The sequence below is a fragment of the Prionailurus viverrinus genome, chromosome A1, assembly GCF_022837055.1.
Source record: "Prionailurus viverrinus isolate Anna chromosome A1, UM_Priviv_1.0, whole genome shotgun sequence".
NCBI lineage: Eukaryota > Metazoa > Chordata > Mammalia > Carnivora > Felidae > Prionailurus > Prionailurus viverrinus.
In genome coordinates this window covers 209730921-209754532 of record NC_062561.1, presented here as the reverse complement: position 1 = coordinate 209754532, position 23612 = coordinate 209730921, and the positions used below count along the sequence as shown (strand labels likewise).

Below are 23612 nucleotides of genomic sequence, written 5' to 3'. Positions count from 1 at the left end.
TTGATTTTGGAGGTAGATTCCCATGACTCATCGCTCATATACAACACCCAGTGCGCGTCCGAACGAGTGCCCTCCTCAATGCCCATCACCCATTTTCCCCTCTCTCTCCCGCACCCCCAACCCTCAGTTTTTTCTCTGTATTTAAGAGTCTCTTATGGTTTGGCTCCCTCTCCATTTGTAAGGTTTTTTTTTCTTCCCTTCCCCCATGTTTCTCAAATTCCACATATGGGTGAGAACACATGATATCTGTCTTTCTCTGACTTACTTCACTTAGCATAATACCCTCCAGTTCTATCCACGTTGTTGCAAATGGCAAGATTTCATTCTTTTTCATTGCCGGGTAGTATTCCATTGTTATATATGTACCAGAAGTTCTAACCCCCAGCCTGCTTCTAACTTCAGGTGCCTACAAAAACCATAAAGCCTGACTTTGGTGATTCTCTCACCTTCCATTTGGGAGCTCTCACTCTTAGATGCCTCCTGCCACCTCAAACTTAGGCACCCCATATAGCACCCCAATACTGAGACCCCCTTCTCATTTCACCAGAGGGGCATCACCAAGTCTTCCCTCCTCATATAATGTATGCCCCATCCTAAGGGATTTCTGTTCTCTCTACTCTCATCCAGATTTACCCATCTTGTGTCCAGTCCCTCAGAGTTCCTGTATCTAAGTAAGTGACCAGCAAGTTAAAGCAGAGTTTCACAAGGCTTGTGTAAAAAATTAGGTTCTAACAAATATTAATGACTGCTTTGAGCACACACACACACACAGACAGGCAGACACGCAATCACATACACAAAATGGCAGTGGGGTTCCGTGGTCAAATAAGCTTGGGTAATCCTGAGCAACCACAATTAAACAGCTCTCTCTTCTGCGGGACTTCTCAGGGACTTGGCGATGATCCGAGTGTCTACGACAGGGGTACAGGGTGCAGCTTCTTCCTCCTGGGCTTCTCCCAGCCAAGGGCACACAGGCCACCTGGGAAAGAACTCAGCCCTGGTCCTCCCTTCCCTTCCCTGCATTGCCAAGAAGCTTGGGCTCAGATCGTGCAGGACCCTGCAGGCCACTAGATGGGGGTGTTCCTCTGTAGCAGGTGGGCTGTACCCCACTCACAACTGACAGCCAAACCGGTTTGGTCACATATTTGTCAGGGAAGCGCAGTCCTAAAAGATTGGGTCTTGCCTCATCATTACAGATACACCACAAATGCAACATTTTGAACATTTTATATTGTACTTAGCAAATGGACAGCGTATTGCTGGGTCTGATTTAGATGATTTTGTTATTTATTTATTTGGTCCCAGTGTATGAAAAAACAGCTTCAGTAAATATAGGCCATAATATGTGAAAACTCAGTCTATAGAACCACAGATTAAAAAATATATTAATTATGCATAATACAGGGAAGTTTTTCCCCTTGGGATGCTGTATCATTAAACAATGGAAACATGTGGGGGTGGTCGGCCTAGATGTTGCTCTTGAGATCCTTGACAGCTGGTCATAAAGAAAAAGGTATTCTGTTGTTGTTCACTCTGTGCCTACAGAGTAGGCATCATGTAACCAAGAATTCTGTACCAAGTAGAACTTTCCAGCAAGGGATGGAGCTGCCCTGTGGATGAGGGAGTTGCCACCATCGGGATGGTGTTGGGAAAGTCAGATCACACCCCCCCCCCAGGTCCTTCCTCTGCTGTGGTCCTGTGAGAGAGCCAGCACTCCCGTCAAACTATTTAGAGTCTTTTGGGAATTTCAGATCCCTCAAGTGGAAAATTCGCTTTGCCTGGCTTGGATGCTGCTATTCATTGGGGTATTTTTTTGTGTGTCAGCAGATGGCACAAGCTTCTGGGTATAAATGGAAAGACGTGACAAAAATACTTGTCGACTAGTGTAGTTGCTGCAGAAAAAAAGACAATGTAGAAAAAAAATAGATTAGGATAAAATATCGTCGTGTTTACAATATTTAAATAAACCACAAGGGCCAGAAAGGGCCAAGATGGTCATTTCTGGCTCTAATGTTTTAGTATGGAATTAATATTTCTCCATATGTACTGCCTACAGTGAGTACATTTTCTCCATTTTGTACTCAGTCATGTCATTTCTGGAGCATCCCCCTGACGTTTGTTAATCACAAAATAAGCAGGGTTCTTGGATCTTCCAAAGGGGAGGTGAAGGTGGGAATCGGGGTGGCATTTTTCCACTACAGAGAGAAAAGAGGCAGCTCTTTTCGTCTTTTCCTCTTTCACATGTAGTCTAGAGGCAAGAAAAGTAATAATCATGGACAAGGTAAGTGACTCTTTAGCAAGGAACTACTTCTGCAGGTTTAGAATAAATGGGGATTGTTGGTTGAAGGTCAGGGGAGCCTCGGAAGTGTCAGACAACTTACTTAAATCTCTTCTTTGCCCACCGCCACCCCTACCCCCACTGTTCAGTGAAGACTTAGTTAAGGAGGTGAGTCTGTGACTTGGTGTAATCCTGCTGAGAAAGATCCCAGTGGTCCCTTTGGGATTCTTACTCACATTCCCCTAGGAGGGTGAGCTGGGCCCTCTGCAGGGATCTATGAGGGAAACAAGGCTGGTTTTCAGGGATCTGCAACCAAGAGAATTGGGATTTTATAATGACTGTGGAATTCTGACTTTCCTTATTCTGTTCCATGCTGGCACCTGGCAGAGTGTGGGAACTACTGCCTCAATAGTAAGTACAGTACGTTCCACGAGACACTGGGAAAGCACCCCAGGTTCGTGCCTGGGAGAGTTCTGGCCAGGCCACGGGCGCAGCACGGGCCGACCACATGCAGAGGGATCCGGGGAAATGGTGAGGGCCTCGGACACTCTACCAGGGTAGTGGGAATCCTCCCTCTAAAACCACCAGCCCTGAGAATGCGCTGGTCTCCCAGCTTGTCTCAGGAGGAGCCTGAGCCCCAGAGCCAGGGGGCTTAGCAGGCAGCCAGACTGGGCTCACACGGACCCCTTTGAGGCTCTCCGTGTGATGACATGTGACAAGAACATCCTGACCATTTCAAGGAGTCCAGGGGAACGATGGCTCTTGGCCACAGGCCCATGTCCGTGGCCAGTAACAGCAGGGATGGGCCCTGCCTGTGCCTCTCTCCCTGGGGGTGAGCCAAGCCCAGTAGGGGAGCCTTGGCTATGTTTAGCTCTGGGAACGAGGACTCGTCAGCTTGGATAGCCTCTCCCTTTTAACTTCTGGGCACTCGTATCCTGATAGTAGGGGCCCGCTTCCTAGCTGCAAGCCCCCTTTTACCTCATCCACTGTTGCCCTCTCATTTCTGCCTCTGTTCTTCTGGGTCCTTCTCTCTCTGCCTGGCTTTCCTGCCCTGATTTCTTTCCCCACCTGAAGGCTGCCTGTCCACCTGGCTCTCCTTTCTTTTCACGCCATCTCCCTTCCTTCCTTATCGTTTTCTTTTCGAACCTTTCCCTTCTCTTTCCTTCTTCCCATTTGTTTTTCTACTCAACTTGTGCTGTTTTGCACCCCACTCTTTTTTCCTCTATTTCCCTCCTTTTCTTCCCCTCTTCCTCCTACGCACTTTAACCAGAGGGGAGAGAGGCTGGTGGTGCGACCAGAATTTTAAGCTACAATAGCCCCCCGCTTATCTGTGGGGGAAACGTTCCAAGACCCCCAGTGGATGCCTGAAACCACGGACAGTACAGAATCCTATATATTCTATGTTTTTTCCTGTAAGCACTTACCTACGATAAAGTTTAATGCCTACATTAGGCACAGTAAGAGGTTAGCAACAATAACTAATAATAAAATAGAACATACATGTAACAACACACGTAATAAGAGTTACGTGACTGTGGTCTCTCCCTCAAAATATCTTATTGGACTGTCCCCACCCTGTGATGCTATGAAATGATAAAATGCCTGTGTGACGAGATGAGTGAGGTGGAAGGCGTCACGCTCCTACTGACTTCCTGAGGGTTGTCAGGAGGATGATGTCCCTCTGCACCGCGGCCGACCACAAGCGACTCAAAGTGTGGACGGCAAGAGCCTTTCTGGGTTCTAATAGGCCCTCTCAGCTGGCTGCCCCCTGTCCAGGGCTGTGCTGCACCAGAGAGCAATAGACCAATTTCTTCATAGTTCCCTCAGAAACGATCTTAAACGTTTCACTTCTCTTCCTTTGCTTTTCTTGTTTCCTCCCTTCCTTCCTTCTCTCCCTCCTTCCTTTTTTTTTTTTTTTTTTTTTTATGAAAAGATTTTGGGAACTTGCCAACAGAGGACCTTCTATTGGGGCTCAATGTCATCGGGTTTGAGCGTTTGCTGTTGTCTTTCTCTCTGTCTCTCTTCATGTTTAGGAAGTTATGCTCTCCTACTGTTCATAGTATCAGATAGTTACACACTCCCTCTCCTGGGTGTAGAGTCAGCTCAGTGTCTCCTTTGTGTCAACTGCGTATTTTTGTGAAACTAGAACTCGTTTTATAAGCTGCCTTAGGGGCGCTTGGGTGGGTCAGTTGGTTGAGCATCTGACCTCAGCTCAGGTCATGATCTCACGGTTCATGGGTTCGAGCCCCACGTTGGGATCTGTGCTGACAGCTCAGGGCCTGGAGCCTGCTTCGGATTCTGTGTCTCCCTCTCTCTCCACCCTCCCCTGCTCATTCTCTGTCTCTCTGTCTGTCTGTCTCACTCTCACAAAAGTAAACATTGCAAAAAATTAAATAAAAAAATAAGCTGGATTTTTGTCTCTCATTTCATACACATTTCTTTGAAAATGAGATTCATTCCATGCTAATTTCCTTAAACTGTCATTTCTAAAGAGGAAAAGATATTGCTACCTGTGTGGAAACGGGTGATTCCTAAGGAAAACAGAGTGATGAGAAATTAGAAAGAAGGAAACGTACTTCTAAAATACTGGAAAGTTTTTGCTGAGTGGGCCGAGGGCCAGAATTAGGGAGAACCCATTGGCTTATGGTCTTTTGCTGTCTTAGCTGTGTGATCTTGGGCAAATCCTTGATGATTCCTGTGCGTCATTTTCCTCTTCTGTAAAATGGGAATAACCAACCCTCCTTCATACTCCCTGCTACTTCGTGGAATTGTAGTGAATTCATACATCCTATGAAATGTGGAATTCATACATCCTATGAAATGTAACAGTGGGAGGTGATTTGTTAAAAAAAAAAAAAAAAAAAAAAGAGTCATAAACCTTATCCTGCCCACCTCACCGATCTCTTGAGGTCATGGCTGAAGGAGTCCTGGGGCAGATTGGCTTCAAACAATGCAGTTCTGGTGGGCTTTGTTCGGAGAATGTTTTCTCTGCCTCCCTCGGAGAGCATCTAGGGTTATCCCCAGCTGTTCCCCACATGGCCCCGGACCTGCTTTTTGGATTCCAAGAATAATTGGGCACAGTTCAAGTTTCAACATATTGCAAGGACTTCTCAGTAGTGCTGAGGCCAATAGCAGTGACAGCCAGCCCCAGGGAGGTAACCACAGGGAGACACCAACTCCCAGCCACGACAGGCAGTTCTGAACCTGGCCAAGTGCATGTGCAGCCAAGAGGAAGGGGCTGACAGGTTGTTAAATGTCCCATTTCCAGGAGCTGGCTTCCTTTGTATTTTCCTGCCATGTGGTTGAGGGCTGGGGTCAAGGGAGCCATACTCCATGTAACCTCCATTTTCTGTTCTGTCTCAGCGATCACAGAAGCCATCGAGATTCCACAGTTTATCGGCCGCAGTTACCTGATCTATGACAATCCAGACATCCTCAAGAGGTAAGAAGTTACAGCAGGCACCATTCTCATCTCTGTGGGGGTAGATTTCTGAGTCTTTCCCAGACTTTTCCTTATCTTACTTGCCGGAAGATAACTCCCAAAGAAGTCCTTTTTGCTGTGGCCTCGGGGGGGGGGGGGGGGGGGGGGGCGGAACACACACACCATAAACATAGAAACCAGAACAAAACAAACAAAAAACAAACTAAACTTGAAAAATGCTGCCCTTCAAACAACCCCATTACAAACAGCCCAGACCCTTTCTGGTCAAAGGGCCTGGAGAGAGAAACTACCCAGCTCCAGGATTTGCGATACTCGGGCTTTGAGAAGCAAGAAGGTTATGAGTATGAGTCCCCAGGAGGGACAGTTCGCTTCACGTTGTCCTGTGGCCACAGTCTGCGGTTCTGCCCGGAACCATTAGCCCAAGCGCCCCAGTGTTCCCGCGGCCAGCCAGTCTTCAAATGCAGGTGCCGCTTTGTATCTTCCTTAGCAAAGGTCCTCTGTCCTCTGCAGGCTCTGGCCCACTGAGGGAGCGGCTTCTCAGCTCTCATGTGGGTACAAGGAGAAGCCCACGTCCTAGCCGTGGCTTTCAATCCCTGGTGGCAGGAGCTCCAGCACTGCTCTGCAGTCCAATTCTCCTGGTTTGGAGCATGTTTACAGGACAAGGGAAAGGCTGGCCCAGGCCAAGTCTTCGCCCTTGTGAGACGCATCTTTGGTGCTTTTGGTTTGCCCTTCTCTCCTTTTTCCTCCTCTGGTTCTTTGTAGTTTATAGGGTGCCACCCCCCCCCCCCAACCCTGCCACCAACACCATCATTCTAGAATTTTCCTTCATCTTCAGGTTGACTGCGTCTTAACAGACTAAGGCAAAGCTTTAAGCCAAAGGCACCCAGTTCTTAGGGTGGAGTCTGGGGGCTTTTAAGGGACAGAAGTAGTAACGAGACCTTTTCTTGCGGCATTGGATGTCCCTGGTAACTCGGAACACACACCAGGCAGGCATTGCTTCATTTCTTTAGTTCCAGGTTGTATTTATCTAGGTTGTCTTTGCATGGGGCCTTAGGAAATAGGGATTCCCAGCCGAGAGAGAGCTTCTTCCTTCTTCAGCACTTTCTCTCCCCAAAACGGAAGGGCATTCAGTCCCCAGAAAACAAGGCAGTGTGAAGAGGGCCCAAGTCTTGAGCGCCCTGGTGCTTAGTAAGAGGCACCGGTGGTTTGGGGGAGTAGAGGGGTTTGGTGAGAGGAGGAGGTGCAGGACCCCAAACCAAAGCAATTGCGTGTACACGCATGTATATGAGATGTGTGTGAAGCTGCAAGTGGAAGTCAAGATCAGGGTCTGTTTCAGTCGGATGCCTTTGGCTGCAAATAACAGAAGACTCAGCTCAAAATGTCTGAAAAATGAAGGGCATTTATCACATCACATAACAAGCGGTCCAGACTTAGAGTGGTTCTGGGGTTTGTTAAGTCAGCGATTCAACTGTATCATCAAAGAGTAAGTCTCTTCCATCTTCCTGCCCTGTTATCCTCAACAAGTTCCCCAATGGCCCCGCCCTTCATGGTTATAAGACAGCTGTCCATAAGATGCTCATAAGATGGCTATAAATCAGGGCAATATCCAGTGGAAGTAAACATTTTTTTTTCATGTGCCTTTTTTGTTTTTATTTTTTAATGTTTATTATTCAGAGAGAGAGACAGAGCTCGAGTAGGGGAGGGGTGGAGAGAGAGGGAGATACAGAATCCGAAGCAGGCTCCAGGCTCTGAGCTGTCAGCACAGAGCCCAACGTGGGCCTCGAACTCATGAACCATGAGATCATGACCTGAGCCGAAGTCAGATGCTTCACCAGGTGGGCCACCCAGGCACCCAACATCTGACTCTTTTTAAAAGGAAAAGAATCTTTCCTAGAATCCTCCTGATAAATTTCCTCTATCTCATTGGACAATATTGGTCACATGGCCACCCCTAAACCAATCACTGCAAGAGAAATGGAGCCATTAATGATCAGCTTATACTAGTCAATGTATCCAGAGCAAGTAAAAGAAGTAAGGAACTTGGAATAAAAGATGGAAAAAAGCAGATCTCTAGTGAGTAGGCCAGGGCTGGGTTCTCTGCACCCGGCCTGGTGGCAAAGTCACCATTATGGACCCTGCTTCTCACTGCTTCACTCTAATGCGCTGTATGGGGACAGTAAACTTGATCTCTTTCTATGTAGGTCGGGCTCTTGGAAAACCTAGACAAAAGTCCCCTCCCCTGTTCGCTGCAGATAATCCCTGAGTGAAGATGGTTTGACTGAATGATTTTTCAACTTTACAGTGGTGCAAAAGTAATGTGCATTCAGGAGAAACTATACTTTGAATTTTGAGTTTTTATCTTCTCCCAGGCTACGATGTGTGATACGATCCTCTCTCATAGTGCAGGGCAGTGGCTGTAGCTCCCATTCAGCCACGCCATCGGGAGGGTGAACCACAAAAGCACTTACAACCATTCTGTTTCCACACAACTATTGTGTTTCTCACTTTCAGTATGGTATTCAGTAAGTTACACGAGACACTCAACACTTTATGTTAAGGTTTGTTTTGGATGATTCTGCTCTCCTGTGGGCTAATGTAAGTGCTCTGAGCACGTTTAAGGTACGCTATGATGTTTGGTAGGTTAGGGGTATTAAATGCATTTTTGACCTAGGGTATTTTCAATTTATGATGGGTTTATCAGGGTATAACCCCATAGTAAGTTGAGAAAGATCTGCACTAACATATATTCTACAGCTCCTGACCAGGTACGTGAGACAGAAGGATGGCACGAGCGATAGGAAAATAGAAAAAGAGACTTTCCCAGTAGTGCCATATGAGGAGCAATGCTAAATTATGTTTACTTTGATCTCACTTTGATGTAAGGACCTCATGCTCGCTCTTCTCCTTTTATTAGATAAAACCCTGGTGACTTTAGTGAGACTAGATTTCTGAACTGGTCTATTCCCAAGAATTGATAAGAACACATAAGCATGTGATTATATGCCCAGCCATGGCTGTAGGGGCAGGGAGCTGACCTGCCTGAGCATCCCTCCATTCCTCTCAGCTTCCTCTTCCTCCCCACCCTGCTGCTGCCCCAATAGCTCTCAAGATCATTATCCAATCAAGCCACCTTCCTTGACTGGCACTCTGCCCCATCTGGCACTCTGCCTCCTGTTCTGCCCTAAAGGACAGTCCCTGCCAGAGCAAGCCATCGATGGCCATGATCATAGCCCAGAGGGCTGCTGACTTGAACCCCTTGGCAATTAAGAAACTCACTCTCTGTTGGGGAATAAGGAGCGCTTTTCCAAGGCCCTATGAAGGTGGGACAAGAAAGAGGAAAGACCTAGGTGTGTATAGGGGGTCGTGCATCTTTGATGCTGCCATTGGCCAGACTCTGGCTACTCTGTGACTCATCAAGTACTCCCTCGTGGAGTTTCGCCACATGTGGGGAGGGGACACTGCTGCAGAATGAGAAGTCCAGCATTTTAGACCCATACTGTGACTCGTGGCGGTGATGCCATTTTTAATTTCCTGGTAGTAAGTATCGGGAAGGCCAGATGACCCTCATTCCTGGTTTCTTGGGGCTGGTGGCCAACACTGGGATTATGCAGAATGGATGTTGATGGACACTGGTTGGTTTGTTGCAATTATTTGTCTTTTTCCCCCAGGGTATCAGGATCAAGAACAAATGCATTCATGAGGTTTAAGACAACTGCCAAAGATGGCCTGTTGTTGTGGAGGGGAGACAGCCCCATGAGGCCCAACAGTGACTTCATTTCCTTGGGCCTTCGAGATGGAGCCCTGGTGTTCAGGTAACCCCCTCACCAGCTGTCTGCAGCATCACCTTGCGATTTTTCTCAGTGCTGATCATGCCAAACAGAGCCATGCCAAAGTAAGCCAGCACACATTTTGCTGGAATTGACCGTTGCCTGAAGCGCCAGGCTTATTTGACGCTCCTGGTGTTTCGATGTTTCATCCATCTTCTAGAGCAGTAGTCAGCAGATTATAGCCTGAGGACCAAATGTAGCCCCCCACCCAATTTTGTAAATGAAGTTTTGTTGGAATTCTGCCATACTCATTCATTTATATATTATCTGACTGCTTTCGTGCTTCACTGGCACACTTGAGTAGTTTCAGTGGGGACTGTATCACAAAGCCTAAAATATTTATTATCTGGCCCTTTACGGAAAGTTTTTTGACCCCTGTTCTAGTATGTTGCAGCCATATGCTCCCCACTTGGAAATTAGGAAGTCGTAGAGAGAGGACTTTGATAGCGCCAAGCATGGATATGACTCTTCAGCTCAAGCTAGCTCAGACGGATGCAGCCATCGAAGGTCGCGAGACCTGGATGTAAATTATGACTCTGTTCCCTATTAGCTGTGCAGCCTTTGGAAGGAGAATGCCTGCTTTCCAATCTCCCACGGCAAAGAAGAGCAAAGCACAGATTCATACGTCAGTAGGTCGACCCAACATTTGGCTTTCTGTAAATGCTTCTTGGGTGATACTGATAAGGCAGTCCCAGAAGTTCTTACCTCCTTTGAGTGACTTTAGACTATTCTCAAACTTGTCAAATGGATGGTTGTGAAGTGGCAAAAGGGTTTCCTAGACCACTGCTCCCCGCCACACTGGGCGGGAGCTGGGTTTCTCCAGGCAGGCACTGGCTTGTGTGATATGAAAAAGCTTCTGTAGAGATTTTGATGCTACGTCCTCACTCGAGCTTAGAAATAACTTGTCCAGGTTCACCTGTGTGGCTCCGTGTGTTGAGTGTCCGACTCTTGATTTCAGCTCAGGTCGTGATCCCGGGGTTGGGGATCAAGCCCCGTGTCAGGCTCTTTGCTAAGCATGGAACCTGCTTAAGATTCTCTCCCTCTGCCCCTCTCCCCCAAGCGTGGTCTGTGGACCAGCAGCATCCGTGTCACCTGGGAACTTGTTAGAAATGCAGATTCTCAGCCCCGCCCCCGACTTACTGAACCAGAAAAACTCTAGGGGGGTGCCCAGCATTCTGTTTTAATGGTTTCCCCAAGTGACTCTGTGTCTGCTAATGTTTGAAACCCCTGCGTGTCTAGATCGTCTGTCTGCTCCACGGGGGTAGGAATTTATCTGGCTTTCCCTTTTTTAATTCCTCCTCTGGTGACTAGCACAAATTCACTACATGATAGGGCATCAGTTGGAATTAAAACAAAGATGACTGACCTGTGGAGAAGGGGAAGATTTAATTCTGAGGCTTCTGTGGATCATGCACTGGGATTACTGACAGCCAGAGTAGAATAACCGTTAAGTCTTTTTCAGTTTGAACAAAAGGCATCTTGAGAGGAAATGTCACTTGCCCAACATCACGCTTGCCCCCAGACAGCAGAGCACGCTAAGCCATGCAGTCCTGTGATTGCCGGGTTCTAGTGAGAGCGCGTGTGGTTGGAAGCTAGAGGCTGGCTGGTGGGAGCAGTTCTCACTGGCTGGTCCCCCTTCCCCCGCTTGGCCCCGAGGTCAAAGGCAGAGCTCTTCACACCCCACTTTCAGGCTGGCTGCCGCGAAGCCATTTTCTTGTGGTTTTCCTGTGGTTAACCTCACCAAGGCCTCAAGTGCTTGATTGTGCCCAGAAAAGGGAACTGAAACAGTAGCTGGGCCGTGGGTGGGAGGCCCCACTTCCCCCTAAACCGCCAGCTAAAACCCATCCACTCAGCCCAGTCATGGGAGCTCGGCCCAGGGCCCTCCCGGCACAGCTCTCCCTCTGGCTCCCACAGCCGGCCACCCCCACTTCCCACACCCCCAGAGACCCTTCTGACAACTCCACGGCATCCCAGCCATTTTTGTTAGGATACCAGTTCTTCCTCGGGATTCTGAAAATGGGCCCAGTGTTTTTCACTTAAGCCTTGGAGTTCTAGCTGTGTTCTGTGTAAGGGATCGCCCACCTCACCCCCACCAAGGCACACATCTGCGCCCGCCCCTGGGCCTGGGGCCACAGCCTTGTTGCCTCTGCTGCTTTTCCTTCCTCCGGGCAGTTCCTTCCCACGTCCATTCACCCAGCACCTACTGCGTAGGAAGCTCGGCTGCGGGAGGCTGAGCAGAGAGAGGAATTAGAGTTCAGGCCAGTGGGTTGAAAATGTCAATGTACAGAGTCAGCAGGGAGCTCCTCTCCGAGGTCGACTCCCGGCCGGCACCACCCCCAGAGATTCTGCTGGACCAGGTCCTAGTGGGTGCCATCAGGAACCACGCCCTAAGAAACAGCATCTGAAATGATCAAAAGCGTGGGCTTCTGAGTCAGGTTTGCACCATTCCCATGGCCGTGTGACCTCTCGCAGGTCACCTGACCTCTGTGAAAGGAAACCGTTGTGAGCATTGAAGGAGTTAATTCACAGAATGCAGGGCCTGGCATATCTAGCAGTTAGTGGTAATGGTTATTAAAATTGTGATCTTTGAGCAAATGTTTTCTGTGTTTCTGTGTGCAAGATTAAGTAGAAGAAAGGGAATCCAAGTGTGTGGATACTGGCTGTTTTGTTTCATTACGCTTTATGGTTGGATATGGGGCATAAAACCCAGTGAACAGGTTTGTGACAATCGCTTGATTGACCGTCTTTCCCACTGTTTCCGTGTGACCTTGATAATATTTTCAGGCAAGAGAGAAAAAGGAAGAGATGTGCCATTAGCAAAGTGCCCTGTGCTACAGTTCGAAGGGAACGTGACTAAGCAGGGGTTGTCACCACATGGAGGCAGCCGAGTGGTTTCCAAAAGGCCTCACCTGGTGGCTCGTCGAGCCAGCGCCCCCCTTGGTGCTCAGCCCCATAGCTTCTCGCACACAGCAAGTTAAGTAGGTAAATTTGGACTAAAATAAGCAATTCATGCTAACCAGATTAACAAGGCATTGATAGAGAAGCCAGACATACATTCATTTGTTCATTCATTCTATATTTCCACCTTTAAAAAAAAAACAAACACACACCTGAGGTATAATTTACATAAAGTACACAAATGTTAGGTATACAGCTTGATGAATTTGGTACATTTAAAAAAAATTTTTTTTAATGTGTATTTATTTTTGAGAGAGGAGGGGGGGGAGGGGCAGAGAGAGATGGAGACACAGAATCCGAAGCAGGCTCCAGGCTCTGAGCTGTCAGCACAAAGCCCGACGTGGGGCTCAAACCCAAGAACTGCTGGGAGATCATGACCTGAGCTGAAGTCTGACGCTTAAAACTGGGTGAACCACCCAGGTGCCCCTGATTTTGGTAAATTTTTAAACATGTAGATGCCTGTGTAACCACCCCCAGAACAATATAGAGAACATTTCCCTCACCCAGGGAAGCTCCCTCATGCCCTCTCCCAATACAGGTAACCACTGTTCTTGGTCTCTTATCATTGCAAAAAGCAGATATTCCAGAGTGACAGGGTGTCTGGAGAGGCAAGAGGTTATTTGGAGGGTGAGATAGAGTGGTGGTGGGTATTGGAGAGTCAGGTTGTGGAGATGCCAACCGAGCGGCCCCTCCAACCTCCACCCCACAATGAGGGCTGGATTCCCGTCTGCCAGGTTCAGTGTTGACTCCCTTGAGCACTTTCGGGCTCTTTGCATGAACAGGAGCCTTATCAACTGAAAGGTTTCCACTCACTGGATCACAGTCTCATTCCAGTCTAGCATCCCTGAGATTTTACCCAAGTCACCCTGATTAAGAAACTTGGTGTTCCTGGCCTTTTTAGTTACATATTGACAGACTGTGTGTTTACTGTCACACATGACTACTCTTCCAGGAGAGGCCTGATGAGTTTAACTCTTGGTGGCAACTTTCTCCTTATTACTGGTTCCTGCAGATGTATTGTCAACCGTGAATATGAGCTGCATTAAAGACCGCATATATTTGGGGTAATGGGGTCATTTGGATCTTACTGTGTGCTGTGCTCTTTGTATATAATATTACCTGCAGTCCTTCAGGGAAGATATTACTCCCATTTCACAGATGAGGAAACAGGCTTAGAGAGATCAGGCAAATGGCCAACGTCCCAGAGCTAGTCATTGGCAACGCTGGGAATCAAGGCCGGCTAGTCCAATCCAAGAGCTGATGCTCTTTCTGTTACCCTGTGCTACCTTTCCTAAAAGCCACACTAGTAATTCAGCTCAGTTGCTGCCAAGCAGCTCTTGGCCCTGCTTTGTATTCGTTCATTTCTTCAAAAAGTATTTGGCCACTAAATAATGTAATCTGACGATTCCACCTGCAGGCTGCTTCCTACAAGGGGACACAGGATGTGGGAAAATTCATTAGAAAGCAGTAAACTTTTCAGGATCAGAGTGACAACTGTGTCTCCTGGTTCGTCAAGTCGCCCAGGTTCTGTGCCTGGTTCAGTGTCTATGGGCTGTGTGACTCCGTTGATCTGCCATTATTACAGGAAGGACCGATAGTGCTTTCCCTGGGAAAGCCAAGTGCTTTCTGTTCTTGCTGTCTTCTCAGAGCGAGTGCATGCAGGAGCTCAGTAACTAATCCAGGTTTCCTTTCAACATTCCTAATTCTTGGCCAGTGAAGTAATGGAGAGATATGTCCTCTTCTAAGATGAAGAGAGAGGTGTCCTGGTGGAACACATTTTCTTCGAAGAGCATGATTACATAGGCTTTATTACATTATCAAGGGGAGGTCTATGCAGTTGGCCCAGTGCCCAGCCTGGAGTAGTCACTCACCAAATATTTGTTGAATCGAATTAAATTAGAATTATTGAATGAACACTGGACTAAGAAGGATATTTCTCTCTCGTAAACAACATGTGCACGTCTTCTGATAGGAGGGTATCTGGAAACTGCACTAGAAAATACAAAGCTACTGAGTAGACCTGATGTTAGAATAAAATGGGGAGGGAGGAGCAGATAAGATACCAAGTTAAGTCCTATATGTTAGTTTGGGGATTTTCGGGTAAGTTCCCCTGATCTCTTTGGGGCTCAGCCTACTCCGCAACGTTCTGTTTTGTTTTGTTTTTCAAAAGGCGAAAACACGTGTATTAGTTTCTGAGAGCTGCCATGACTGTTATCACAACTTGGGTGACGTAAAACAATAGAAATTAATTCTCTCTCCATTCTGGAAGATAGAAGTCCAACACGCAGGTGTTGGTAGGGTCGGTTCCTTCTAGAGCCTCTGAAGGAGAATGTTCTATTCCTTTCTCCCACGTAGCAGTGGTTGCTGGCAATTCTTGGTGTTTCTTGGTTTATAGATGCATCATTTCAGTCTCTGCCTCCATATTCGTGTGGCATTTTCCCATGCATGTCTCTCTCTTTGTCCAAAAATTCCCTTTTTATAAGGACATATTGGATTTAGAGCTGCCCTATTCCAGTATGACTTCATCATAAACTTAGATTACATCTGCAAAGACCCTATGTCCAAGTAGGGTCACATTCTGAGGTTCTGGGTGAACCTTAATTTTCAGGAGACATCATTTAACCTAGTAGCACACATTACAAATGATAAAACCCTTCTTGTTCCCGATACTATGGTACTGATGCTTCTGTACATGGGGCCCAAACAAACAAACACCTTGAGGACGTTATGCTAAGTGAAATAAGCCATTCACAAAGTGATAACCATTGTATGATTCTACTTATATGACGGACCAAGAATAGTCAAAGTCACAGACACAGAAAGTAGAGTGGTGTTTGCCAGGGTCTGGGGAAAGGGTGGATCGCGTGTTGTAGCTTATGGGGCTCAGAGTTGCAGTTTTGCAAGATAAAAAGAGCTTTGGTCATTGCTTGCACAACAATGTGAACATACTTAACACTGCTAAACTCTACCCTTAAAAACGGTTAAAATGGTAAGTTTTATGTTATGTGTATTTTACTACAACTAAGATTTAAAGAAAACTTTTTTTTTTTTAATCATTCATGGCCTAGCCTGGAAACCTAATGCTTTTTATAACATTGTTTTGTTTCGTATTAAGAAAACTGCATTCTGAGTCCCAAAGAATGTTCGCGATGAGAATCGTTTATGCACGCTTGGCTGCCTGTAGTATAGTACTTCATTCTGTCTGTCTTGTTCTTCCCCCACGCTGTCAGCTATAACCTGGGCAGTGGTGTGGCATCCATCATGGTTAATGGCTCCTTCAATGATGGTCGGTGGCACCGAGTCAAGGCTGTTAGGTGAGTACCTACCAAAAGGTGAGACAGAGGTCGATGTGCTATCCCAGTCCCTTTAGCCCCAGTGTCCTGTTCCCCAACCTTGCCTGGCATCCTACTACTTCTGACCTGGGTCTTTCGGGGCATTTTGTTACTGACTTCCACCTTACTTTTCCCAAACACTGGCAGACTAGGGAGGCTGAACTCCCAAATCTTCACTCGACAGTGAGCTTCTGGAGAAAGAACTCTTTGATGGCTAAAGTGGAAGGGGGCCTTGCTACCTAGTGAGAGCTAGATAAGATTTCTGGGCATGTGGACTTTAAGAAATGCTTCAACTCTCGTTGTGTAGGCAATTGCCTACTTTTCCTTTTCCTTTTCCTTTTTTTTTTTTTTTTTTTTTTTTGACATTACAGAGCCTTAGAATCTGTGTGTAACCTGCCCCAATTACATATTTCCCCTCTCACAGAGGTCACTACCTTGACTTCTGATTAACTTTGGGTGAATGATTCCTTTAAAATGAGTTTTACTACCTGTGTCCATATTCTTAACAGTATATTCTGAGAAACCAAATAGCACCAGGCTTAAACTTAGCTCTATAAAAAAATGGCACTCTTACTCTTAAATATAGAGAACAAACAGAGGGTTGCTGGAGGGTTGTGGGAAGAGGGATGGGCTAAATGGCTAAGGGGCATTAAGGAATCTACTTCTGAAATCATTGTTGCACTATATGCTAACTTGGATGTAAATGAAAAAATGAGTTAATTAATTAATTTAAAAAAAGAAATGCAAAAAAATAAAAAATTCACTCTTGCCATGTTAGATGAAGGTTCTAGGAGATGAACTGAACAGAGTCTTTGGGTCAGGTTCCCTGAGCATTTACCGTAGCCCTCCGTGAGGAGGTTGGTGGGTGAGGTCATGAGTAAGGCTTGGGAAACATGGGGCTACCATGATCAGTTTCCGGCTCAGCTCACATGTAGGCTGTGGTGGGAGTAGCCTCGATGGACCCCAGTGTCCTGGCCATTTTGCCTACCTCTGATGCCTGAAAAGATGTGTAAGGATAAAGAGGCAGAGCCATGCCAACTGCCTGGGGCGTTCAGAAAGCCCTTGAAAAGAGACAGTGATTTTTATGAAGCCCTAGCTCTGACTGGTTGAAAAAAGGAAATGTCTTTCCCATAGTGAGTATTTATAATGTTGATCTCAAATATATTCTAGGATATAAATTTAAATGCTCGTAGTTCAACTTCAAGATACTACAATGTAGCTTCTGAGTTCTTCATATTTCTCTCTTTACTCATCTGTAAAAGGGCTCACTCAGAATCATCCAAAGGAATATGAAATACCACATTTTATCCCTTTAATTCCCATCCTGGGAACATCAGAGAACACCTGTTGTTAATTTCCTTGAATCGAGAAGGTTGGTGGAATAGTCAGACATTGTGGAATGATTATTAAATCCTCCAAATTGTTGTGGTTTGATTATGCTCATCAAGATACACACTGGTGGGGATTCTAGGCACTTCCTAGACATCTCAGGGAACAGAGGTCAAGTGACATTCCCAAGACTATACAACTCTCTGTGAGCAGAACCAAAATTAGAATCTTAGATCAAAGCTCTTTCCATCCCACCCCATGGAGTGGCAGCCCACCCCAGCTAGGATTTCAGATGTTTTAGAGGGATAAGACAGGGCATGTTCCAACAGAAGGACTTTGAATGTCAAAGCACTGAGCTTGGCACCACAAAAATGATTTAGTAGACCTGACTGTTATTATTGTAATCAGTGATATCTCTGCCTGTGGGTCTTAGATTGCAGTGAGGACTGAACAGAAGGAACTAACCAGGAACTGGAGAGATGGGAGGATTCAAGCAGATATTATAAATTGTGCCCCAGAGGAGCAGATAGGCCTAGAAGGGGTAGTACAACAGATCCAAGCAGGAACTGGGTTAAGGCCATGGTTTTCAACTAGAACTAGAAGGGTTGGATGAATACCTTAATTCTCTAAAGCAGGCTTCAGAGTCAGAAATAGAAGAATTAATGAAGAAGAGATCTCCAAGGGAAGCTCTGCTTCCTACATTGTCTTGCTCTGAGTAATCGTGGTCTTGTAGGAATTAATCCTGGCAGAAAAGAGAAAGCAAATCTTCATTTGTTAAGGTTCTTCAAGATGCCAGGTGCCTTACATACTTTATCTTGGTCAATATTCACAGCAACTTGGGTTTTGTGATCTTCGTTTTACAGATGAGAACGATGATGGTATTGGTAACAATAGCAGCATCTTCCTCTACTACTCTTTGTACAGCAATTGCATATCAGGTACCATGCTCTGTGCTTTGCACGTATAATCTCTCATCAGTAGCCTCGTAGGATAGGCATAGTTACTCCCATTTCAGACGAGGATGTTGAAGCTTCACACATTCACTTGTTCATTCATCTACTGCAGGGCTATTCCAGACACATGAGACACATCATTGAATAATACCATCACCCTTGCCTTGATGGTCTTGCGCTCTAATGGGAGGCAGTAGACAATAAGTAATGGACCTAATAGCAAAGTATATTACTTATTATATTAGAAGTCGATACCATGTTTTTTCAAATCTAAGATGCCAGTGATTGTAAGAAGTATCTTCATTTCAGAGATATAACAAAATGAAAAATTCTTAGAACTGATGAAATGAAATAGTAAAAATGGAATTTTTTAGAGTAATGGAGGGGGGAAAATGGCAGGTCAGGCAAAGCGAACAACTATGGGCATTGCCCATCATGGCATTCAGGTGTGAGATCCAAAAAAAGCATATCCAAAACGGGGAGGCAGTATGTGGTATCGAGGGTGAGGACAGAACAGAATTACCTCTAAAGCTAGTTACTAGAAGAGTTGCTACCAAGATGTGAGGCCCAGGCGACAGATTTATATTAGTGTACCCCCAAAAAGGAGGTAGAGCCAGGAACCTCTGGAAGGTGAAGGAGGGGCTAAAAGCAGGAAGATCAGTTTTAAAAAATGTACTTGAATTTACTTGAAGAGTTAGACCCCAAACTTCTTTTCTACTTCCCATATTTGGCACACTTCCCTTTGCCTAACCATGGGAAAATAATGAAAGGCAGTTCTTTGGAAGAGTGAAATAAGGGTCTGGAATGAGAGGCACTAGGCATAACTAAATACTGGACCGTATACTGGGCTGGGGACGTGTTCAAGCTCATATATTGAATATTAAGGGCCCTGTAATTCTTCCTCCAGTGAGATTACAGAGCGCTGGCAGCCATGCCTATACTCCACAGTAAAGGAAGTAGAAAATTCGCATGTCCCCCAGGAAAATGATTGAGCCAGATCACAGCACAATGAAGCCCATCACACAGTCAACAGAGCCCATCCTGCACACAGAGCTTCCAATCTGCTTTTTAGTGCTTTTTTTCTTCACTTGACTATGAAGTGGCAGTCAGAAATCACTGGGCATTTGAGAAAAGTCTCCAGTGTAAAAGATGGGTATCACAACAAATTAACATAACAAAGCAATTTGAAGGAAACAGACGAATGAAAAAAAAAGATAAAACATATTACAATTGTCAGGGAAGAAAGGCTATTAACCCAAGAAACAAGAACAGTTTGCTATAAAAAAGGAACATTAGAAGATCAATAATGAACTCCTTTTAAAAAAAAAAAAGTGCAACCTGTGTTGGTACACCCCCTCCAAAAGCTGTACAAACAGAGGCAGTTTTTTGAAGGTCATGGGACTGGGTAGTTTTGGAAATCAGCTTAGAAAATGGTTAAAGCCCTTGCCACAGATGAATACCTCCACTCCACTGTGCCCAGAGTCCCTTCTGGGTGACTCTCTAAATCCTTTAGAAACTTCTAAGCTGTTCTTTGTCCTCCCCTAGAGTAATCCTCCCTCTACAATACCTGCTTCATTGGCTTCCCGTTTTGCTTAGAATAGCATTCAAACACATCATGTGCCATCATGTCACGACCACTTCTCCCCTTACACGTTCTTCTCTGGTTCCCGTCAGCAGAGATGCCCTTCATCATCTGCTTCTGGCTGCTCTACTCCCACTTCTGGAATTCTCTATGCTTAATCTGTACCAGTCCCCTGTTTTTTCTCCCGTTGGCATCGCCACTTCCTGCTTGCATTACCCTCCTCCTTCACCTGACCTACCCATCCTTCGAAACTCAGAATCTCCTTTGAAGCTTTCCCTGACCCTCTCTCCTCCTGTGTAATTGCACAGCATCCTGGCATTACTCTACTGCAGAGTTGGGGGCACGATGTGGTCATTTACAATTTGATTTTTTGTTTGCCTCGGTAGACCATATACTCCTGTAGGCCAGGAATTTTTTGTTCATTTTTGCACCTCTATCATTTAGCATGGCACCTGGCACAGAGTAGGTACTTGAATACAGTTTTATTAAAATGGAGGGTAATTAAATGAAGCTCCAAAAATCATGGTTTCTACAGGGATGGCCAATCTGGAAAGATAACTGTGGATGACTATGGGGCCAGAACAGGCAAATCACCTGGCATGATGAGGCAGCTCAACATCAATGGAGCTCTGTATGTGGGTAAGTGACCTTTGACCAAGTCTAAATTATGCCAGTGTTTTCTCATTAATCTTCCATTTCTCATCGTGGGGCTCCCCAAAGCAGTGTACTTCACTGGATCAGATACTTAGAAATTGGGAAGCCTGCCAGATATTCTCTTCTTCCATTTTCTGAACTTCTGACTCATCGCTGAGGGGGCAGGAAGCACTTAGATGCTTTTGTGCTTTTGGGCTGAGCCACCAGGAAAACCATGCTTTTCTTGTTTATAGAACAGGAACCTGCTTAATATAGCTCCGAAAGTTCCCTCTGAGGAAGGAGGCTCTTTCTTTGGCCCTCTCAGAATTAGAATGAGTGGTGTTTCTGTAAATAGTTTAGAACCTGCTACTGCAGATACAGAAACCTGAAAATACATCTCTATCCATGTGATAGTTCCTAAAAGTGCACTTGATTGAAAGCATTCAATATCAGTGTATTTCTTTCTGTTTAAGATGACATCACATTTACATGTTACATTTTGTTGACATTATATAACATTTCAAATTTTATTGGATACTATTTGGCTGTAAGTGGTCAATTGGGTCAGAAATCACATGCAAGGAGGGTGTAAATAGCGATTGTGTGTGTCAGATTGATATCAGTCAACCTGTTCCTTCAGGGGTAATCATTAATTGGACAAATGCTGTGCACTGAGCAGTTCAAGGGGCTCATAGCCCTCACTCATCGTGTCAGCCAAGGGACGCCTTGGTCAGTAGACAGGTGTCCTAAAGAGACATCCTCCCCTTTGGCTCACCTCCTCTCCCTCTTGCTTCCTGGCAGGTGGAATGAAGGAAATTGCTCTGCACACTAACAGGCAATACATGCGAGGCCTTGTGGGCTGTATTTCTCATTTTACCCTGTCCACCGATTACCACATTTCCCTCGTGGAAGACGCCGTGGATGGGAAAAACATCAACACTTGTGGAGCCAAGTAACACCAGCTGGCCTTGCCCAAGGGACACAGCCTTCTATCCTGAGAATCCCAGGGGCCCCGAGCCCCTGCCCGATGCCATACGCAGAGGCACGGGGACCAGGTGTGTTTCCTCTCATCAAGGAGAAAGTACGCCCTGATGAGAAACGAGACCCAAGACAGGAGTCCCTGTGTGGCCTTTCCTGCTGACACTCTGTGGGCCAAACCCAGCGGAATACTCTGTGTAGGAAGCATCGAATTTTCTCCATTGAATGTGTAGGGGCTGCCAGAGATCACACATCAATGCAAATTCCAGAGCCTGTCTGCTGTAGCTCAATGACTGTGTTGTGATTCATAGTGCATAAAAAAAGAAAGGAAAAAAAAAAAAAAATAGAGACCCAAAGGGCCAAAGGGCAGGATTAAAATACTTCCCTCCTTCCCTGACTCATGACACTCTTACTGACAGCAGAATGACCATTTGACCTTGAACCTCGAATTTCTCACCTTGGTCCGAGAATTATTAGGATTAACCCCTTCCACTCCTCAGTGGCTAGTTCAGTGTGCTCTATTCCATGAAAATAAGGATGAGGGGAGACTAGACATGGAATCACAGTTATAATGCTGCCCCCTCCCCCAGTTTACCTTTAATGGAAAACCCCTACTTTTTATAATGGAAATCTAAGAAAATGGGCACCATGATTTTGTAGCTGTCTTTTTGTATGTGTATATTTTTATAGCTGCAGATTGTCCGCACGGTATACTTTTGCCAGTTGGCGTGGACAACCCTGAATTCTTTGCACACTTCCAAAAATTTTTCTCCCCAAAGAGACTTGTTTGGGCCCTTTTGGCATCATTTGGAGTGGGATAGGTAGCTTGGGGTGAGCACGTTGGGGAGCTGACCATTCTCTTTTGGTAAACGTTGGCTCAAGGAGATGAATATGAAGCTTCCAGAATAAGCAGATTAAAAGGCACTTACTTGTGTTACTGAGGTTGGTCACTGTCATTTTTGTTTCAAGCGAGGGGGGATGTCTGTAGGGAACCTGAATAAAAGAGATGAGAAGGCTAGAACTCTTTCATTCGGTCTGGTATTCATTTGGGGGCTGTGTTACGGATCCTGACAGAGGCGATGTCCGCAAAGGGACACTCACACAATTAGTAACGAACAGTAGAAACGATCCCTGCAAGTCTTACAGTGCTGTTCTAAGGCTGTTCCGGGCCAGGGGGTGCCCTCAGCATGGTCCGAGTGTCTGGGCAAGAACCAGAGACGCGGGACTGCTTCCTCTGAGCCGTCAGCCATGCCCCGGCGCTGTTCACGCTTGTGACCCTGCAGGCAGCTGGCTCACTGGCACATCTCCAGGATGGGACTTTGCTAAGGGAAAGGTGAGATGAACACTGTCCCCAAAGAGAAGGGAAATACGATCCAACTCGCGTAAGAGCCTATAATTAGTCCGTCATGAATCTCCTCTTACGTGTGCACCATTTGTGCAGCAAAGACTTCGAGCTTTGGGCCAAGCCCAGTGTGGGCACTTGACGAATTCTGAAAAATGGGGCGCCGGGGTGGCTCAGGCGATTGAGCATCCGACTCTTGATTTGACTCAGGTAGTGATCCCAGGGTTGTGGGATTGAGCCCCAAGTTGGCCTCTGCACTGAGCGTGGAGCCTGTGAGAAGAGATTCTCTCCTCCTCTCTCCTGCCCCCTCCCCTGCTCTCTCTCTTTCTAAAATAAGAAGAAAACATTATTCTGAAAAATGAATAAACTAGAGACGTTCACTTTGTGCTTCAGCCTTCTGCTTCCTGCCTTTGGGAACTTTGATGACCAGGCCCCTTCCTCCTGGAGGAATAACAGCAATAGAGGTAATAATGACAAGGGTCATAACAGCAACAGTCATTCTTCTCTCCTATGGAGGTCACCTTGGGAGTACAGTTTGCGGGAAAGCCAAGTGGTAGAAAGTGTGGTCTTGTTTTGTGCCCTGTTTTAGTTAATTGCAAAATCTTCCTGCTAGCGATCAGCTTCAAAAATACAGAATTATCATATTGTTACATTCTTATATCCTTCAGTCTGCATCCTACACGCTTTTTTGAACTCTGGATTTTCATGTCTCTGCACAATATTTTGTGCCATTTTCTCAGCCCAGAATTTTACATTCCTTAAGCCAACATATCGGTATTCTCTGTCCCCTTCAGGGAATCGATCAGAAGATGTCTTGGAAAGTGGCGTTTACCACCTCCCAACCACCTTCACCTCAACATCTTTTCCTTGGAGATTGCTAGGACCAGTGTTTCCCAAGATACTATGGGGCTGCTTTCATAGCACAGATGGCCTCCAGCCAAAACAAAACAAAACAAAC

General features: G+C 46.0%; 1 protein-coding gene across 1 annotated transcript in view; it reads left to right on the top strand.

Annotated features, from left to right (window-relative positions):
• EGFLAM (EGF like, fibronectin type III and laminin G domains) overlaps nt 1-22333 on the top strand; it is a 180707-nt gene extending 158374 nt beyond the window's left edge. The window contains exons 19-23 of the mRNA XM_047868677.1: nt 5642-5720; nt 9389-9532; nt 15736-15819; nt 20237-20340; nt 21136-22333. Coding sequence (XP_047724633.1) covers nt 5642-5720; nt 9389-9532; nt 15736-15819; nt 20237-20340; nt 21136-21290 — 566 coding nt within the window. The 3' untranslated portion in view covers nt 21291-22333. The remainder of the gene's footprint in view (nt 1-5641; nt 5721-9388; nt 9533-15735; nt 15820-20236; nt 20341-21135) is intronic.
• The last annotated feature ends 1279 nt before the right edge of the window (nt 22334-23612 follow it).